Below are 20,804 nucleotides of genomic sequence, written 5' to 3' on the forward strand. Positions count from 1 at the left end.
AAAAAAAATCCTAAAAAGTGGAAAATTTTGGAGAAAAAATTTTCACGAAAATAAATAGTCACGCACAACGAGTCTGTGTGCAAAATGTCAGCTCGATTGGATCACGGGAAGTGGGTTAAAAAACGACCGAAAGATTTGCACGGTCGTAAGCGCGCAAGCAAGCAAGCAAGTGAACTTAATATAAAGGATTTAAAAATAATAGATTACGACGTTTCGATTGCCACACAAGCAACCGTCCTCAGGTGGGATAAGACATCTCAATGTCCCCAGATGATTTGCTTGTCAGTTTCGATGTAGTCTCCCTGTTCACCATGGTACCTGTACCTGACACCATTGCAATCATTGAAGACTTGGTCCAACAGGGACTGAATCCTGATGTACCAACTTTGGTGAAGCACTGCCTTACCAACACTTACTTCACCTGGAATGGTACAATCTACAAACAAAATGAGGGTACCCCAATGGGCTCTCCCTTATCGCCAGTGGTAGCGAATGTTTTCATGGAGAAATTTGAGACAGATGCCATCCAGACATCCACCCTACATCCCTCCTTGTGGAAGAAATACGTAGATGACATGTTCGTCATCTGGCCACATGGCCTGTCAGCACTGAACTAATTTTTCAACCACATCAATTCCATACACCCATCTATCAAATTCACCATGGAAGTGGAAAATGATGGCAAGCTGCCATTCCTGGATGTTTTGATCGAGAAGAGACCTGACGGCTCCAGATATATAAACACAGACATAACTTCAACCGAGAAGATGGGTACAAATTGAGCAATCATTGGAAGGACGTTATTAACCAGGTAAAGCCTTAACGGGTTGTTGATGTTTCCATCATACCTGCCATTGTCAGCAGTTATTTCCGACTCTCTGAGTTACATTACCAATTTACATTACCAAGTTAAATGTCCTTACATTAACGGGATAAATGTCTCACTAACAAAGCCAACGTTGCCCCTTCTCTCGATGTGGGGGTGACTCTCGTTTTTTTAGCAGACTATAAATGGCTGTGATGTTGTTGTGTGTGTCTCTCTCTGTGTGTGTCTCTTTGTGCGTGTGTGTCTCTCGGTTTGTGTGTGTCTCTCTCTCTCTGTTTGTCTCCTTATATGTCTCTCTGTCTTGTGTCTCTGTGTGTATGTGTGTCTCTCTCTGTGTGTGTCACTTTGTGTGTATGTCTCTGTGTGTGGGTGTGTCTTTTTGTGAGTCTCTCTCTCTGGGTGTGTCCCTCTCTCTGTGTCTCTGTGTGTGTGTGTCTCTCTCTGTCTGTGTCTCTCTATATTTTTCTCTCTTCCCGTGTGTGTCTCTCTCTGAGCGTGGTTGTGCCTCTCGGTGTGTGTATCTCTCTCTCCTTCCCTCGATGTGGTGTCGTTTGTTTTCTAACGAGCTGGATGTCTCACTAGCACAGCCACCGTTGCGTTGGCTCGTTTACATTGACATGCGAATCTCTCACAATACAATGGCCACCTCCTCAGCTCCTACATCCCCCCCCCCCCATCTCGGTTCCCATCTTTGGATTTCCACTCGCTTTGGCACAATCCCCAGCCCCCACCCTCTTGCCCGATACGGCAACCCTTCCCTCCCCCCCCCTCTCGGCTCTCTGTTTCTCTATCTCACCTGAGGACGATTGCTTGTGTGGCGAGCGAAACGTCGTGATCTACTATTATTTTTACCTACGTGAAAAAAACAAAGAGTATAGCCACTTAATGTTTTGGATCTTTCGTTTGATTTACGATTGCTTAGTATTTGATGTCTATAAATCGGTTTGTTTGTGGAAGGTCTATGAGCCTAATGTGAATCATACACAAGCACGTCATAAAAGGCCATGCTTAATGGATTCCAATGATCTGAATGGTCATGAATTTTGAATTAACGACTGTCATGAGTATGTTGACGCAGTTTACATCAAACTATAGAAGTATATGACTCTGCTATAATATGTATTGTTCAATTTATAACGTGCAATCATTCCAGAGGACATTGTTGTGATATACAGACATCACTTGTGGGGGGGGGGGGGTCCACAATGCTCTTACACTCAATATGAGCACATTTAAAATCCTAAAGGCAGTAGATTATACTTATAATTCCAGTTCTTAGCAATGTTCACCAACTAGCAAAGCGTCGCAATTTTTGCCATAGACAGGCCTATTTCACACGATATGTACTGCTTTTTGGTACAGGCAGTCTCTGTTTATGCCCCCAGTGGGAATCGCTGGAGTACTTCACCTTTGGATTATTCTTCAAATGTATAAGTAATGAGAAAACGCATCACAACAGAGTTTTGTGTACATGCACTGCACATCTGTACGTGCTGTTTAAATGAAATGATTTGTTCATTTCAAATGCTGGCATGGTATATACAACACACATATAGTAATATGATTCACAAAATGTGTATTATAATAAGAATAATGAAATAAAATTAAAACCTTACTAAAGATTGAGAAGAATGAAAGTGTACATAACAGGCACGCGTGCATTACTCATTCAGCTGTGATTCACCTGCATGACTAGAAACAGAATGCCAGTTTGTTATTCTGGTCCTGTGTGTCATCGTGGAGTGTCTGCAGCCTCCAGGGCTTGCTACAATCTCAGCTTGTGCTGATGGTGCACAGCGCCCCTGCCTATCGAATTCGTTCCAAATACTTTCATTCATCGTGAAATTTAGAGGTGTTGTAAATGAGTAACGCGTTCCATTTTATTTCATTGTATATGTAGCTCTTTGAGCCATCCCTACGTATGTTTTGCACACCAGAATGTGTTCACGAACACCTTTGGTGTAACTGTGGAAGGTGCTCAAATAGCCAGGCTTTATATTTCTCAGAATTGAAAAACTTCACACACTCTGAACACAATCAGCCATTTTCGATTTAAAGCTTTCGTGACAGCGCTCCAATGTCTTTCCAACAGCTCTGTTTCTTCACCTGAGGACGGCTGCCGAAATGTCGTGATAATTTTATTTTATTCTGTTTTGTTTTTATTATTTTATTATTTCCCTTCTACGTGACTTTACCGAAAGAACCAAGAAGAACAATCGGCCATTTTTAAATGTGGTTGAATTCTTATTGTCTCATAAGAAAAACATATCAGTGAAATAAAATTGTCATTTCTGTTTCAATGGGTTGAACTAGATATTTCTGCCAAGAAATATATGAATATATATACTTCAGCAGACAAAGTGAATGCAATTTCATCGTAAAGTGAACAGAGTAGAATGGAGACAGAGTATAACAAGACTAAATCCTTAGACTACAAAACCTGTAATTAGAAATTTCTCTGAACAGAAGCAGCTTGATTATGCATTTCTAGAGGTCCTTGTGAGTGGGGTCAAGATATGCGATGACACATCCGCACTCTTCTTAAAGTGCTCTTAGCTCCTGCTGCTGTCCGACCCTCGCATATGTCGACTTTGCGCAAGTGGGGCGAATACACGGATGCCCACAGTTGCCCTTCATGTCAGGATTGATGTTGCTGAGTGAAGAGGCCCTGACATTCAGTTCCGATTTCTCAGTGTAACCCTATAGCGTACACCACTTGCTCATTTGCATCCAATTGTTGTCACACTTGCATTTCACTTACAGGCACTCGCACACCATGGCTCACACGAACACTGGTTTAAAATTATGCCACAATCACCATTTTACTGCATTTCATTCTCGCTTCATGCATACCGTTTAAAGACATTTACACTATGTTATGCTTGCACATAATATATGGATGGAACATTGCATCAATTCATCATTTAATTTATGTAGATTATTGAGCTCACAATACGATCACCAGATCGTGTATTTAACAACAAATTTTTGTTTTAATTCATATAAACATGTAATGGCTCCACGTGACCTCGCAAGTTAATACATGACCCACTACATTCATCACGATGTAATACAATAAGTGATCCTTTAATTAAATTATGATGCTGACTCGCAATAGTTCATTGAATTGCAAGGGGGCATATTGTTATTCTTGTCATAATATACTTTGTATATACTGTGCCATCATCAGTATCACCTGTGATCAATCTCCTTTTGGATGAAGGCATCCCCAAGCCATCGCTATTTTTCATGATTCTATGGCTTTTATTATTTGTATCATCATCATCATTATGATTGTATTAATCACTATAATTACGTGCTGTTACAGTAATAGACAGACTGCACTCTACGGCCTTTTCTTCTAATTCCATATTGCTTCACGTGACTGTAAGACTCATTACCTACCTTTATTTTTCACGTAGGTGCTGTCTCTTCTGGAGATTTGTCATGCCCAAGTGCATGCATTTTTTCATGAAAGTATGACTATGAGTTCAAATCTGATTGATTTTGAAATTCATGTCCAATCTACCTATATAGATTATTTTCTTCTCTTAATTATGCATTTTTTTCAGCTTGCTTTTCCTTGGCGCATAACTGCTTCCAATCCATATGCTGCATATGATAGTATGGATAGGTTTCTGACATTCTTCTTGAAGCACATCATCATATTATGTATCTAAAGAGAAATCTGTGTTTCCAAATAATGCTACTGTACACTGGGTTCCCTGGTTATTTTAGGCCAACTCTGAGGTCATGTTCCACCTTAAGCAGCTGCCTCGGACACATTGTCGGTTGTCCTCAATCTGTTTGCAGGTTTTCTCATGCAATTGCATTTTTGTAATTACATTGTTATGATGCCATTGGGTCCTACACATATATATGTACCAACAGACAAAATTAAAAATTTTATTATCGTTATGCAGGGGGGATGGTGGTATTCTGGGCTGGAAGACTTGCAGCGAGTCAGTGTGGCATGTGATAATGAGAGGTACTTGTTTGGGGTTGTGTTTCCATGGGTGGTACAAAAATTGTAGAATTTGTTTGAGGGAGAAAGGCAAACAGAGAATGACTTCCATATTCCCTATGGACATACGTAATAGGTTATTTGTGATGGCAATAGGGCTTACAATTTTATATCTTTGTTGCCGCTAGCTGTATCTGTTAACGGCTGGAGTGAATTGATTAGTTGACATATGAGTGGTAGATTTGTGCTATTATGTATAAATTGTCTAGATCCATGACCTCGGAATTTTGCTAAGAATGTAGCATTCTAGGCCTCGGTAACCTTTGCAAAACAATGATTCCACAACAACGATTTAATTTTAAGTCAAATTTATTAACAATGACAACGTTTGAACAAATATTTAACGTTAAGAAGCTCTTGCCAAGACTTATAACAGACCCGACGCTATTGTATCCCGCCCTCATGTTCCAGTGCCCTAATGTCATTCCACTGCACATTATCGCATCAGCCACCTCTCCACAGACTCAAACCCAAGTGCTTCATTGCTTGACCTCTGGTAACCAAGCTATGCTATCCAAATAATGACTCAGTCCTGGTCCAGGAACCTCAGCAGGGCCATGATTGTCAGTGCCATGCTCTATGAGCACTGAGGCTTTGCCCCACCCACTCCATCTCCTTGCACCCTCCTCCTGTGTACCAGCAATGGCCAGGAATGGGGGGCACGAAGCATTTTTCTTATGTTTTTAATAATTTAAAGTTTAAACATATAGTCTAACCAACTCGCACTTATGTGAAATATCTTTTAGTTGGCTTAGACTATTTTATTTAAACATATATTTTGTGATTTATTTTTAACACCAATACAGCAGTGACGTTTAATTAACCCTGTGACATCGAGACTGGCTCCAAAATTGGCCCGGCACCAGGAGTGTGGCATGGGTCAGGAAAAGGAGACCAGGGATGAGGGTCTTGAGTAGTGTGGTCACCTGTCCTAGTTTTCCCAGGATCGTTCTCTTTTTGAAGTCGTTGTACTTATGGATATGTCAGTCCAATTTTTTGTCCGTGTATAATCATACACCACTCAAAATAACGTATTTACATGCAATTCTTCCCTCTCCTGGTATTGTGAAATATTCTTTCCATTATGCCCGACATTTTTTGTAACTCAGAGGTGGCAACCCTAGTCCAGAGTTCCTATAGGATCCATTCAGCCTGATCACGCTGTTAAGGGAACGCAGGCCCTTAGGCCATGAGTGGTGTGATAACCAAGCCAGCACGGTTCCCACTGGCAATGAAGACAAAGCAAAAATCTCTCTCTCTTTGGCACAGTGCTTTCTAGATTTTCCACCAAGGTTCCATCAAGCCCTGCCCAGACATCTCCCTTACAGAACTCAAACAATTTATGCCTGTCTATTTTAAATAAAAATTACTTGGTGAAGAAACCTGCCATTCTAATAGACTGGCAATTGTCTCCTTCCTAGTCCATTGTGTTTACCACATGGCTCAAACTACTTCACTCAGCCTACATAATGTCTCTAAAATTATTACACAATTGTTATGTTTCCATATTGACTCATTTCAAGTCTCAACACAGTGTAACTCCGACCCCTTCGGTTTTATCTCTTCCCGCCCTCTCCTCCTCCATATTAATATGGTTCCACTTCTGAATATTTGTACTCCCTTGTTTTTTTTTATAATCAAGTAGATGTTCCTTGCATGTTGTCTAGCTATGTATTTTCAAGTAAAACCTTAATTTTAAGACTACTTTTCAAATATATTTGTGAAACAATGGATTTTTTTATTTCAATATAGTCTTACTATTTATACCATATGTTTGGTCCCGACTTTGTCCTAGCTATTGTGGCTTTTTTTGCCTTTCCTGGGCAATTGATATCTAATATGGAGCAGAACGAACACTGGCCAGAAGGAGTTACAAATGTTCATTGATGGGAACAAAATTAATTCCCCCGGGATACAAATGTTCAGAAGAACCAATATTTGCTTCCACTGGCACCTGAATTGTCTGGGCATGATAAGGCTACATTGGGGATGCAGGCTTTTAAGTTGCTTATTTGTGGGCTAAACTGGTTTGCTTCTCAGTGTCTTGGATTTTCTGTTTGCGCATACTCACACAGTAACTTTAAGATGTTTTCTTGTTCATGTTTTTGTTTTTGGTTTTTTGCGGTTGCACCCGATTCAAGAGTCGAATGGCTCACAGGGCTATACCAAATAAATTAAACTGAAACTGTCTGTAGAAACGTGGCATAGGTTACACCAGGGTTTTAGAAGCTGATTTCAGGTTTTTACACCATTCCATTTGACAAAATTTTCATCCATCTGTGTCCACTGAAATATGTGTTTATAGATGTGAATATGTATCAAGAAATAAACCCATTATGGCAAGTGACTACAAGACGCTTCCTGGTCACTTAACAAAGCTAAGGAAAACCAACCCTAAATAGTAGTTACCATAAAAAAAATACTCGACAATGCATACAAACACACCTTATCAACACATTTCCATGGTATGATTGGCAAGGCAATAATTAGGAATATCAAATCATAAGATTAACGCATGACTCGATACGATACTTATTTATTTGTGATGGTTATCAAGAGTGAACTGTGTTGCAAATAAATTAATAATACACCTAAATGGGAGAACACAAGATACACGTATTATATTCTTGCAAGCATTTATAATTAGATGTTTGTATGTGTTTAATTTTGTGGCTCTGCCTTAAGCTAATCGTGATTCAGTGTGTCTACTTTCAGTATTTGTCTTTGTTATATGTATGTGTGTTTGAATTCTAATGCATTATTTAGTCTGTTATTAAAATGCAAATTAATTCCAGAGTTCATTATCTAATATAATTAAGAAAATACAAAAACAAATGTAACAAGCAGTTCATGTGTGTTTCACGATTGTGGTCATGCATGAAATTATTTGAGCCACATTTGATAAAATGCAACCTCTCTCATTTATTTCATCATAGCGATATATAAAAATCTGCTACAGTCAGCTTATCAACATCAAATGCAATTTTCTCCCTTCATATCATGCCAGGTGAGATCCAAAAACGGATTGACTAAATCGTCGCAAAGAATACTTGCGTAGTTGTGCAAAACCTAAAACTATATTAATGCTGCAGTTTAAAATTAAGATTTCACTATTTTCATTCAACATTTGGCTTCAGATATTTCACAGGCACACCAATGACTTTCCTTTGGAAATGACAGCGTTGTGATGGTTTTTCTCATTTTTGCGCCTAGTTCAGCTTTTCCCAAAGCGGCCATGCCTCTATCACCTGCAAAAACAAAATGGCAATTGATATAGTTATTGGACTGCCAATGTTATTTTTTCTTCATTTCCACTCTGTTTTTTTGGGAGGGGGTCAGGTCAGTCAGGTTTTCATATAAATGCATTCTGCTTTCTTTCATTAAAAAAATAAGATATATGATGTATGCAGCATGCAATGCATGATATAATAATGGAAAATAAAGCCAAGAGGAATGAAACAAGAGTGGTAGATCCCCTTGACGAAACCTGGTTCAATCCTATCTATTCTGTTCATTACTGTCCAATTATTGACCCCATGAAAGCCCAGCCAATGTACTCATTCTTGGATTCTGTTGAAAGGCTGTTTTTGTATATATTCACCCAGATTGCAACAATCTTCTAGCTGTAAAATTGTTCACCAATGGAACAGTTTGTGTTGGTGCACATGTCTTAAGCAGCCTTAAAACACATGAACAGTGTTGGCAGTACTTATAAAAGCATGTATTAAACAAACATTAACATTCGGTGCAGTGTTTCATGTGACTCGTGCAGCTGTTGTTGCAGCTTCTCGGTGTAATCTGACAGCCTGCCAGAAAGATGTGACTGATGCCCTGACCCAATGACAATGCTTTCACATCTGTCACCTGTACTCGGTCAGCATAAAAGTTGTCGCCCATCTCTAACGAATTCCTCAATGTCAGGCAGTTAAATAATTGTCTCAACATGCTACTAAAAAAGGCACTGATCATGATGCGCCATGGTGCTCACGAGAGAAACGCAGTGCACAAACATTAATGTAATCGATGTGTCTGTAGGAAAAGCACATCATTCAAATTCCCTGCATTGGTTTCCCTTAGCAATGTATACAGCAACATCACATTCATGTATGTGTGTTATCTCTGGGAGGCGGGGTCGAGGGAGAGCGATGTGACTGAGAGGAGAAAGGCATGAGCGGCTGCTCCAAAGAATGTGTCACTGATTGTAAATATGAAACTTACAACTATGCAGAGATCCGGTGGCTGTTGAGCGTCTACCTCTTCACACTCTCCTTTAATCCCTATTAGCCCATGATTGTACAGTCCACATCTAGTTGTTTACACCTTCTCATGCCCTGTGGCTAAATTCTCTGGCGACTGAGATAACTTGTAATGTTGGAAGACATCGCAGATGCCTCTTGGCAACGATGTGATGAATGCTGCAAACGCTTCACATGGAGCTGGTTGAAATATCTTGGCACATTTTGATCTTACTACAGTAGAATGCCTTTATCTCTTGCTGTAATATAATTTTTAGTTGTATTTCTGATTGTAGTTATATAGATGTACGTATATCTGTTGTAGATAGTCTTTATCTCATGCCACTGTAGAATTCTCACTAGAATACAAGTCAAATGTGAAATTATTTGAATGAGAAGTAATTTGTATATGAGGGATGTTAAAAAGTGTTGTTTTTTATGGCACACGAAAATTACTTTTTTCATATTCTGGTACTCGCACAGCATTCTACTCTCATATGATGATGAACACAAAAGTGATGTAGCTTCAAACGAATCGACGATTGTGTCAGTAAGACTTTTGATTGGTGCCTTGTGTCATATACACATAAGCGTGTACAGCAATGGTAAAAACATTTGATGCATGCCTGCATGCTTCAAGTTGCCCTAAAACGCAGGAGATTCAACTTCCACAAATCTATTTTCAAACTCCTTAAAGATTCATTGGTGGCTGGCTGTGTTATGCAATTGGCCTCTTCAAAGATGTCATAATTAGTATGAAGTGATTTTATAATGTTACCTCCCACCTCTCCTCCTGCATAATATCACAGACAACCTTGACCATTGCAAATGACACAGAGCAATGCCACCTTGTCTCCATCATTTTTAACCACTTGTTTATTTTTTCATCAGCCTTAAATGGAACAATTTGCCTCGCAAAAATGTTTTGAATTCAAATTGACCATGCATAGCAAATAATGGAAGGGGTCTTGCACGTAGATTTTAAAAAAAACGCTATGCGTGGAATGTTGCTATGAATCTTTCTGCAATGTCCAACACGTACTTTTTTTTAAGATATCGATACCCAAACATGTAATGGAAGTTATATATCTTATAAATACATTATATCGTTGTGTAATGTTGATTATGTTTACTTTCAAGAGACGTTAGGCCCCATAAGCTATATATAAATGGCTATTGAATGTGTTTGCCCTCGTCGTAGAAATGTTTGTCTGATTGTAATAACATGTTTAATTGCTGTAGTAAGCTGTGGTACACTTTTCCATTCTTTGTAGGTTCATAGCTCCATCCAGTGGTGAGGTAGATATGTAGTGGTGAGTCCGAGCTGGTGGCTTCAGCAGATAAGCATGTCCTTACATTCAAGAAAATGTGGCAATACACCTCATGAAAGAGCGTAATAGAATTACGAATTGAAAACTGAGGCATTGAACATGTGGGCAATAGCTACATTATCTTTAAAGAAAATTAATTTAGGAACAAATCATTAAAGATGCCAAGGTAAATCTTATTACACTGGTCAACACACTTTTTCTGGCATAAGGTATTCCAACGGTTGTAAGGTAATTTTGGGGTGCTGATTCCAAATCTGGCATCAGTTTTTGTCTATCACATCAGGTTTTTGAGGTATAAATTTTAGCATTTTAAATAAAAACTGCAGTAGAAAAGTATTAAATAAATGTGGATATCTACATAAAATTATATTATAAACACACTATTCTAAAAATACAGCACCATATTTTAACACTAAAGCAGTCACTGACTCGCAACAATTTTCAATCATAAGTGACCGAGTTAATTTCGGGTAAAATCAATGAAAATGGGGTATGCTGATAGCATAAAAATGATGTGATAGATTAAATCTGAGATCAGATTTGGAATCAGCACCCTGAAATTAGTCTAAAACAACTGCAAAATTCCAGGCCAGAAAAAAAGTTTTTTTTTTTTGTTGACCAGTGTTATTGTTTGTTTATCTTTGTAATTGCTCATCACAGATACTTTTAATTATTTAACTTGTATTGTATGTGTAGTTTCAGTGATTCGGAGACGAGGTTTGTTGGAGGCACCTTTTATTTAGGACATTCACGGTCTCGCCTGCACACTCTCTACAGTCGCTTAGCCTCGCCTATACACAACGCTATCCGTCTAACACCACGGCGCTGACTGAGACGGCCAACTACTATCTAGCAGCGCAATATCGAGCGAAGACAGCAGCGGCAACAGCGACGAGACGACAGCAACGATGAGATTAATCAAATCTCAGAACCGGCAGCCTCGAGCTCCCCGCTCTCAGCTTCTTTTATGCTCCCAGCACGACCTAACTCCGCCCTGGCCGCGCCTCCCTTCTCGAACCCACTAGCATCTTCCAGGGGCTTCCAGACGGGGTCCTCCGTGACCGTTGCCCTAGTTCAGGGGTCGGCAACCAAAATAACAAGAAGAGCCATTTCTTTCCAATTCGGTACAAAATTCAGTATTTCAAGAGCCGCAATGCATCTGAGTACATACTGTACATACGTACATATCGTCAAGAAGCAGCCCGTAAAGAGCCGCATGCGGCTCCAGAGCCGTAGGTTGCCGACCCCTGCCCTAGTTACTCCTCTCTGCCAACACACACCGTGCTCACGCTCACCGGCGTGTGTGCTGTCTGTCCACCACAGCTGTCGCTGCTGTCCACTAGCCGGCGCTAATACACTACACATGATCTTAGACTTCTTTCTGCACGTTGTCTCCTAAAACACTCAAATCATATGTAAATAAAGGTCACTGTCACAAGCATACAAAGGAAACAGGGGAAGTGAAGCGTAAATCAGTGTCATCATGAGCTTTGTACCCAAATCATTATTCACATGTAAATGTTGAATTGTCTTGATTTGAATTAATGGCTTACATTCAATGAAAGCATTTGTCGCTAAATACTTACAACAAACTATTCTAATCGGGACATTTACATGGCCCAGCAGAAGCACTTTCGTGCTTGTTGGAGAATTTCTATGATTCTAATCTTGCAAACCACCCTGGTTAATACTACTGGTGTATTCCCCTTAAAAAATGTTGTCTACTTGAAACTGTATTTTAAAGATCCTGAAAAGAGTAGACCATTGTGTGCCGGTATCATGGTCAATATTTGCCAAATTATTAAAATTACTTACATATTGCTGAATCAGTATCATCAGCCTCTACTGGCAGACACATGCACATTTGCAGGCAGGTGCTGAGTAATCTTGTGCTCCACAGAGACAGTAGCCACTGGGGATCTCCTTGAGATGAGATTGTATGTAAGGTGCTTTGAGATTCTGAGGCATACAAGTGCCCTATAATACAAATATTATTATTAATACAAATATTAATATTGCTGTCTGCACTTAAAATTTAATTTACTTTAATCATTGATCATTGTTGATAACTATATGTAAAATATCCCACAACATTCTAGCGAGCCATGAAAGTTGTGTCTGCCATAAGGGAGATGCCCAGTGTTTCTAAAGAAAAATATTGTACAGTGCATTTCATTGAAAGCATCATTTACCAAATGTTTCACAATCCTTACACAATTTTTTTGTATAAATTGCAAACACATGGACATATAGCTTCAGTATCTGTGAGGCCACACACGTGTTATCAATACGATGTAGAGCTTGGCATGCCTTAGTATTGGAGTGAAGATGTGACGGAACAGATGGTCCTTGAAGTGTGGCACCTAGGACGTTGATGGAATGTCAGGTGGTAAACTGTTCCACAGACAAATGCCAGTAAGAAAAATGGACACGTGTGTGTGTTGGTGTGGAAGGAAAAATAAAGGCTGCAGAGCTGTCATGGAGGAGGGGCAAGAAATAATGTTAGGAATGAAAAACAGACTTGATAACTGGACATCTGGCTATAAAATACATAATGCATATGAATTTATAGGACATATCTGCACACGTAATTTAATCTTGTATTGTTTACGTACATGCTGTAATCGGGAATGCTGCCATGGTGTAAAGGTTAGCACACTGGACTTGCAATCCAGATATCACTGGTTCAATCTCTCAGCGTGGCAGTCGATACAAATGGGAAAGTATATTACATTTCTCCAGCTCTGTCTACCCAGCAGTAAACATGGGTACACTACAGTCCGTCATTCGGCAGTTCGCGTGTGGAGTTTCAAGTATGGATACTCCCAAGACATCTGGCCAGCGTGTACGAGTAGGCCAACTATCCTCCAGAATGAACAAGCAATTGCAGGGCTGCACCTTTTATACGATGGCACTCGTTCAACTGTTTGTACTATATGAGTACATATTTAGCATAGCAGTCCCGGCTGACAACAGGATCAGCAAATGTTAAATAATACCACCGTGACTGGGCAGTCCTGGGTAGTACAGCTGTAGCTAGGACATCACTGGAAGAATGCCTTTTCACTTATTCTTAAGCAAAGTATAAAAGTATGGTATGCTCTTTGATGTATAATAAATGGTGAAAATCCACTACCCATTAATGCTCCAGTGTAACACCTCAAATTATAATATTTTCCCCCAATAATTCACATTTTTATATTGCAAAAAGTATCATGAACAGTAAATCTGACAAGTTTAATACATATGTAGCAAATTTCATGCTAAAATATGGCATGATGTAGAATGTTTTTATTTCATACAGACAATTCTTACAAGCAAAAAACCAAGGTATGCCAGCACAAATTGCAGTAATTCTACAGGGGTATGTTTAATGGTGATGTTGATGGATTCTATTATAGAATTCATTTTATATTCTGTATGTTCAAAATTAATGGCACATAACAATACTTGTATTAGTGTGCATCAGAGAACTGACAAATTCTAGACTTGGCAGGATCATTTCCATATGTTAATGGGGTGTCACAAGCACCCTGAATGTCCCTGTAATTAATGCGAGCCAGTTTTAAATAATACTGTACAGTACTCATAATCTGTAATGCACAATAATGAGATGTTTTTTACTCATAACCTCTCAATTATGATCCTGACCATTACTGCCACGAGTGGGACATGTTAGTCACGTGATGAATTAGTTTCACAGCACAACATATACCCAACCGTGGAACAGATACCTTAAATTATGGCTTTTTGTTCAAATAACCACAGAAGTTGAAAGGTTAAATGAACACCTACAAATTACAATTATATATTTCATGAAGCTATAATTTAACAATGTAATGCATTCTTACTGCACACCTTTTGTAAAGTAGATTACACATTCATAACTATTGGATATGCAAGTTATATTCCTGGTATACTCCAATACATGTTTTAATAGATTACACAAAACTAGGTGTTCGCATTAGGTCAGATTTTAGTTTATTATTTACTGTATTATGTTTTTTATTATTATGCTGCATGAACTACTGCATATTTTTTAAACATAACCTATTCACACAGGACTGCTTGTTCTTGTTTTTTTTACATTTATTGGTGAAATTAAATCTACAGGTTGTATCAGACGCTTTAAACATGCTTGTAGATATAATGTATAATGAAATGGAACATTCCGTACAACCATTCTGAGCTTTATTTATTTTTAGAATGACATGATAGGAGTTCTTGAGAATGTATTTACTTAGCAGGCGGTGGAGGTAATCTAATACTTGTCAGTATCATTCCAGTGTGACGATTACGAACTGGTGGAAACCAGTGTGCCTTCACCCATCCATAAGTAATGCAGCACACTGCGTGTTCCTTTCTGAACCCGTGACAAAATCGGCAACTTTTAGCAAAGTCTGCTAAAAGTTGCATCAATGTTATTGGAAATATACACAGTGTGATGATTTTCATATGGTGGCAGAGACCTCCATGAATTCCAAACTATTGCATTAATTTACCCTTGAAACACATGCATGTCAATGCATTTTAATAAATAGAAAGTGGCGATGTGCTATCAGTCTTTGACACATGGCATACTAATGTAGTGGGTTCAAGGAGAGTGGAGGCGGCTTGTAGAGGCAACACGTTTATTACGATAACACCAACAGTAATGGTCCCTAACACAAAGGGGTAACGGCCCCTTTACCCGTTACCTGGAGAGGTACGGCCTCCGGGCTAGCGTGCTGGGACCACGGGCTCTCTCTCCTCCGGCTAAGGGTGACCTAGGGGAGGCTACACTGACCCGACCCAGCCAAGGTACGGGTCTCGACCACTGGCCCTCTCGGTCCCGGCCCTTACAAGGACGTCGGACCCCGGGGGTTCCCAGGGTCTCACCACTGGCCCTCTCAGTCCCGGCCCTTAGAGGGGCAGCGGGTCTGGGGGTTCCCAGGGTCTCACCACTGGCCCTCTCAGTCCCGGCCCTTAGAAGGGCAGCGGGTCTGGGGGTTCCCAGGGTCTCACCACTGGCCCTCTCAGTCCCGGCCCTTAGAGGGGCAGCGGGTCTGGGGGTTCCCAGGGTCCTAGGCTAGCTGGTCTTCAGGCTTCGGTCTGCGGACTGACTGCCGGACTCGTCCAGAGGTCCGGCTTTTATACACCTCCCCAGGTGTGTCAGCCCCTGGCCACGCCTCCCTTCCAGAGAGTTCCAGGGGGGGTCTCGGGGGATTATAGAACACCCCGCAGCCCCCCCCCCCCCTGCTTCGGGGCTGCGGAATGTCACCACCCTCATGCCGGTCCAAGTTACTGCCCCTGGTGGGCCCTGTCTGCTACTGCAGGTAAGTACACTTAGCCCATTTACAGCGCTACACTCATACCGAGTGTATGCGTTTGTGTCTTCCCCCTGTGAGACCACTGATGCTAAATGGCATTGTTGATAAACAATGGGCCTGGATAAAGATACTTGGATATGTTGTATTCATTTCACCTGTACTTCTGCCTACTTTTTAGAGTCCCAGCTATTGTTTTTGTATTCACCTAACAAAGTTCTGTAGCTAAGCTGCATCATAACGTTTCGAAAGTAAAAATGTTTGAGTAAAAAAAAGAAATCGTAATTAAATTTTGTAGATATATTCTACAGAGGATGGTACAAGATGTTGTATCAGTCCATAGGAATCGTTACTGAAGACGAAATTGTATGAACGTAGTGTGTGGCGCATATACCATGAAACACGCTGGAAGGCGTTTTTACCCATCCACTGGGAGTATGAGAGAGGTTAACATCTACCAGTCAGTGTTTGCATTACTAATCTTCACATCACATGGAATCCAACAATATAAGATAACACATCCCAGACTTTTCCCTTGCGTTTTGAAAATGAAATTGTCATTCTTTGCATTTAGAAAAGATATACCTCAGGGCTATTTACGAGAGCATGAATATATACAACACTAAGAAAAGTATCTTGTTTTATCAAAACACACTGTGATTCAACAAACAATTCTGAGTCTGTCCTCTGGCTAAGTTTGAAGGAATGTAATGCTGTGTTGCAGCCAAGCATCATTGCAAGTGTTGTTTACACATAATATAGTTTAAGCGGTTATGGATAACCTCGACATTATACATGTATTACACTGGCTGAAATGTATTTTCAACTGTTTCTATAACACACATATAACATTGTTATTTGCTAGTACCCTTGGCGCAACTGTGTGTTGTTGGGTTTGTATCACTTTGCCACGATACTGAATTGAAATGTAAATTTTGAAATTTGGAGATACAAAAGTCCCCATGAATGTTGTCTGTTAGTTTATAGTGTGATTTTCCCTGATACTTTTTGGGAGTCTAGAGTCTTTAATTAACACCAAATGGAGCATCTATGAACATTCTAGATAGATATGCCCTCATTAAGATACATATTCCAATATGAACTATTATTTTGCAGTTATTTAACTTAAAATATTGGAGATTTCGTTATTTATACTCCAGTATTGTAGTCCTTTTTCTTGCATTGATGATGACAACTGCAAGATAGATCACTCTCGTCAACTTCAAGATCCTCAGTGGCCTCAACCTCCACTCTACCTCTCCACTGTAATTTTTATGGCTTTTACTCTTCTTCACACTCTCGTAACCAATGTCTTCTGTCACTTCAATTAACCTTCACTCAATGGGAGGTTGCTCCCTCTCTGCTGCCTGCAAAGTCTGAGATTGCCTTTCCTCTGGCCGTCCACATTGTAGAGTCCCTCCACTTTCTGCTCACGTTCAGGCTCAATATATTCCTCTTTTAATCTGCCTTTGACTAACAAGTTACAAAACTGGATCCAATCATTACAAACAAAGACCCTCCCCCTCGTATAGCCTTTAACAGGCTGTTGAGGTAAGCGTTGTTAGTGAACGCCTACGAAGGCCATCACGGCACACGAGGGGGGTGGGTGACCAGCACCACGCCCAATCACTTTTGTCTTCCCAGTGACGATGTTTTTACACACCGCACCAGGCAGTCATTTGAAGCTGTGTCCCCCTCGGGGAGGCCCGAACCAGTTCAGATAATCGTCACTGGTGTTGGCCGTGAATGGGAATCCAACTCGGGTTAGCGAGTTCGTAGCGCGGTGTGCTAGATGCTACTACACTACCAAACATTACAGGACAATATAAGACAAAATTTTGCTTAAACACTTTACAAGGCATGTTGGACTGTCCGGATTATGTGCTAGTCACTTGAAGTGGGCTTTACCTGGTTTCAATTGGCTTTAGCAATACACTCCAAAACATCAAAATCATTGTACTTGCTTCCCTGCTAATGGACATCATATACCTTAAGTGTATAGAGTGATACTTAAAGGAGTTTATAACTCTAGGCTGAGTCTGTACGATGATTGAAACCAATCGATCTCTGGGCCATAGTTTTGGGGGACAAAATTATAATTAAAAAAAATGTGGATGTAAGGTGTGCGATTGTTTTTGCTTCATATCTGCCTTTTCAGTCTCATGCCTGACACTTTATCCAGATTTTAACATACTGTACTTTATATTTAAATATATACTTTAAAAAATGAAGTACGGTACCATGCCATGGTTGATGCAGAAAGCAGCTGCCTTGAGCAGCTTTGCTCGGCCATGCGGAAGGAATCGATAGGGCTTAGTCAGACCTGGGGCCCATTCCTGCGTTCCCATTTTCTGTCTCTGCCACACAGGAGTAAGCTTTAGTGAATAATTTCCTAGTTTCTCCTTCCTACATTTTCATGCAATGGGTTAAAATGTTTCAATGGTCCTATCGTTATTTGTACTGGTTGCACCACATCGTCGATGGGTTCCTGGCAGCTCAACGTAGGGTACCTTATGTTTTGTTTAAATGTTTTGATGTTTATCCTATCCCCATATTTCCCATTTTACTGCTGATTCTGTAAAGAAAATACTGAGACTTTTTTACTTGTTGTATTTTTCTATGGTTTTATTTTCGTTATAATAAAGTAAAAACAATACAATTTACATCAGTTTATTCAAATCACGAGTGTACATATTTATATATTTTTGCATATGTTGTGCATGCTGACGCTTGTGTAAGCATATCTTTTAAATGATTGGGAGCAGGTTTAACTTGGTTTGAGCTGCTGGAGACCAACCTGAATGAGTACTGGCTCTGAGCAAGCTAGATAGATTGCTATCTTCATGAGAGAAAAATAAGCCTTGTACTGAGGAGGGGGGGAAGATTGGGAAATGTAGTGGTGGGTAATGGAATGCAGTTTAATCTTGATACCACAAGCCTGGCTGGTTATTTTAAAGGATAATATCCATGTATGGCCATGTCATTCACAAGCAGCCATCATTTTTATACTTAGTGGATAAGCTTAAAGGTAGGAGTGCTGAGATACTAATTTGTACAAATATTATAAGGCTATATAATTATTTTAAATACCAAAGTTAAACTAAAATAATGTATGGTAAAACTAAATATATGCACGTGCTCTTTAAGAAAATATAACTACAATTATATGTTTGTTTACCAGAGACTTGCACTGTTTAAAACTATGTTTTAGGCATAAAAATTTGCTTTACAGAGGTGTAATATAACTAGTCTGTATTTTATGCAGTATATTACTGGTAATGAATTGGTCAAACATCTCATAGTAAGACTCTCAGAGTGGCTTTCCTGAACAACAAAGGTCATGTTATTACCATTGGGAAACCATGCACTTCAACAAAACAATAATTCCTCAAACTTTAGAAGACATATTGTTTTAATGTACGGGAATGCAACTGTGTTTGGTCCAAGGAGTGTTTATATTTCTGCTATCAATGAGTTATACCATATAATTCGTATGAAAAAATCTCCACCATAATTTTGGTACAGATAATTCGGTATTAAGCATTAATACGAACTGTGATCTCAAGAATCATTATTCTTAAGATTAAAGTCGGCATTACAAAAATATATATAATTTCCGAAGTAAACTTTTTTTTAAATTATATAATTGTGATGTACATCATCACATACTGTGTTGTATATGATTAATGTAGAAGATCCAAGAAGCAAAACATCAAACAAACTGTGCACTTGTACTCTTAGGTTTTTTCGGTAAAGTCACGAAAAAAAGAAAAAAAACCTAAGAGTATGAATCCTTGCAATCACGAAAGTTTCAAATCTAGAATGTGCACTTGTACTCATAGGGACTATGTGGGTGAATGTGCCTTCCAGGGTGGAGTTCCAGAACAAATTCTACACTGGGACTGGATACAAATTCACGCCATTCTCCTTCCATCAGCTCCTGCAGGAAAAACTCCAAGAAGAGTGACACCCTGCGCTCACTGTGATTAAACATTTGGATCTGAATTGCATGCTTGATTGAATTATATGGCGAGGTATTCATCCGGCAGTGGGTAGACAATAGCTGATGATGATTGCATTATTTTGCGGTGGCCCAAAGTGTGTTTTATGCAAAAATAATCATTATTTTGGAGACAAAATCTTTGTAATGGCCAATAATAACATTATTGTTATTAAATACTTCCAGCAACATTTTTATATTTTAGTACATTTTTTTAGATGAAGGCTCACAGGTCACTGCTTGCTCTATAAAATGTGCCAACCTAAGGCTCTATACAAGCCGTTATCAAAGAAATATATAATTTGTACTTTGCTTCTTGTAACTTTAACAGGTCTGTAATTCAATTGCCTTGTAACTTTCCACTTCGGTGCAAAGTCCTCCATTGTATTGCATTTTTCTGACTACAGTGCACTAATGTAACGAAACAAATGATATTTTTTTTTACTATCACTTAACGCCAAAAATAATTACCACATTATTCCTGAAATAAAACATGTCCGTTTTATGCAGATTATGGTAGATTAAAATCTGTCATTTAAAAAATGTGTTAAATTGTTTACATGATTTAAGTAAGGAAATTAAAATAATATTTTTAATGGGACTTGAAAACAAAAATAAAAGCACAGATTGCAGACACTTTTGTCTCCTCCGGAGTTTGTATTTTTTTAAATGGGTTTCACTCTACAGTTGGTAGTGAAAAGTGTTTGTTATTGAAGTCGTTTGAAACAAAAGTGACATTGAGCAAGTCCAGAGACTACTATAAGCCTGCTTGAACAAGCATAGAGAATTATATTTATGATTATTAAAACCACAGATAAACAGGTTAATATTCAAAATGTGCTTGCCATGTGCCAAACAATATTATATAATACGAGTATATATTTTATGCCACATTACATATAACTGACTTGATAAAATGCAAAGCGTTTACATTTTTGTACTTGCACAATTTATTCAACCTTGCATTGACAAAGTTAGAGTTGTGTCAAGATGTCATTGCATGGCATTGCATGTCTGGAAGAAACCAGCCAGTGTGGCCCTGTCCACTTTCGGCTGCCTCCAGCAGGCCGAGTTTTAGACTC

The 20,804-nt window shown here is 39.3% G+C and overlaps 1 protein-coding gene across 1 annotated transcript in view; it reads left to right on the top strand.

The window, feature by feature from the left end:
• LOC133345938 (V-type proton ATPase 116 kDa subunit a 1-like) overlaps nucleotides 1-20,526 on the top strand; it is a 228,083-nt gene extending 207,557 nt beyond the window's left edge. Inside the window, exon 20 of the mRNA XM_061557080.1 lies at nucleotides 19,593-20,526. Coding sequence (XP_061413064.1) covers nucleotides 19,593-19,689 — 97 coding nt within the window. The 3' untranslated portion in view covers nucleotides 19,690-20,526. The remainder of the gene's footprint in view (nucleotides 1-19,592) is intronic.
• The last annotated feature ends 278 nt before the right edge of the window (nucleotides 20,527-20,804 follow it).

Source organism: Lethenteron reissneri, chromosome 23 (assembly GCF_015708825.2).
Source record: "Lethenteron reissneri isolate LAM-NWPU_2019-01 chromosome 23, ASM1570882v1, whole genome shotgun sequence".
NCBI classification, from domain to species: domain Eukaryota; kingdom Metazoa; phylum Chordata; class Hyperoartia; order Petromyzontiformes; family Petromyzontidae; genus Lethenteron; species Lethenteron reissneri.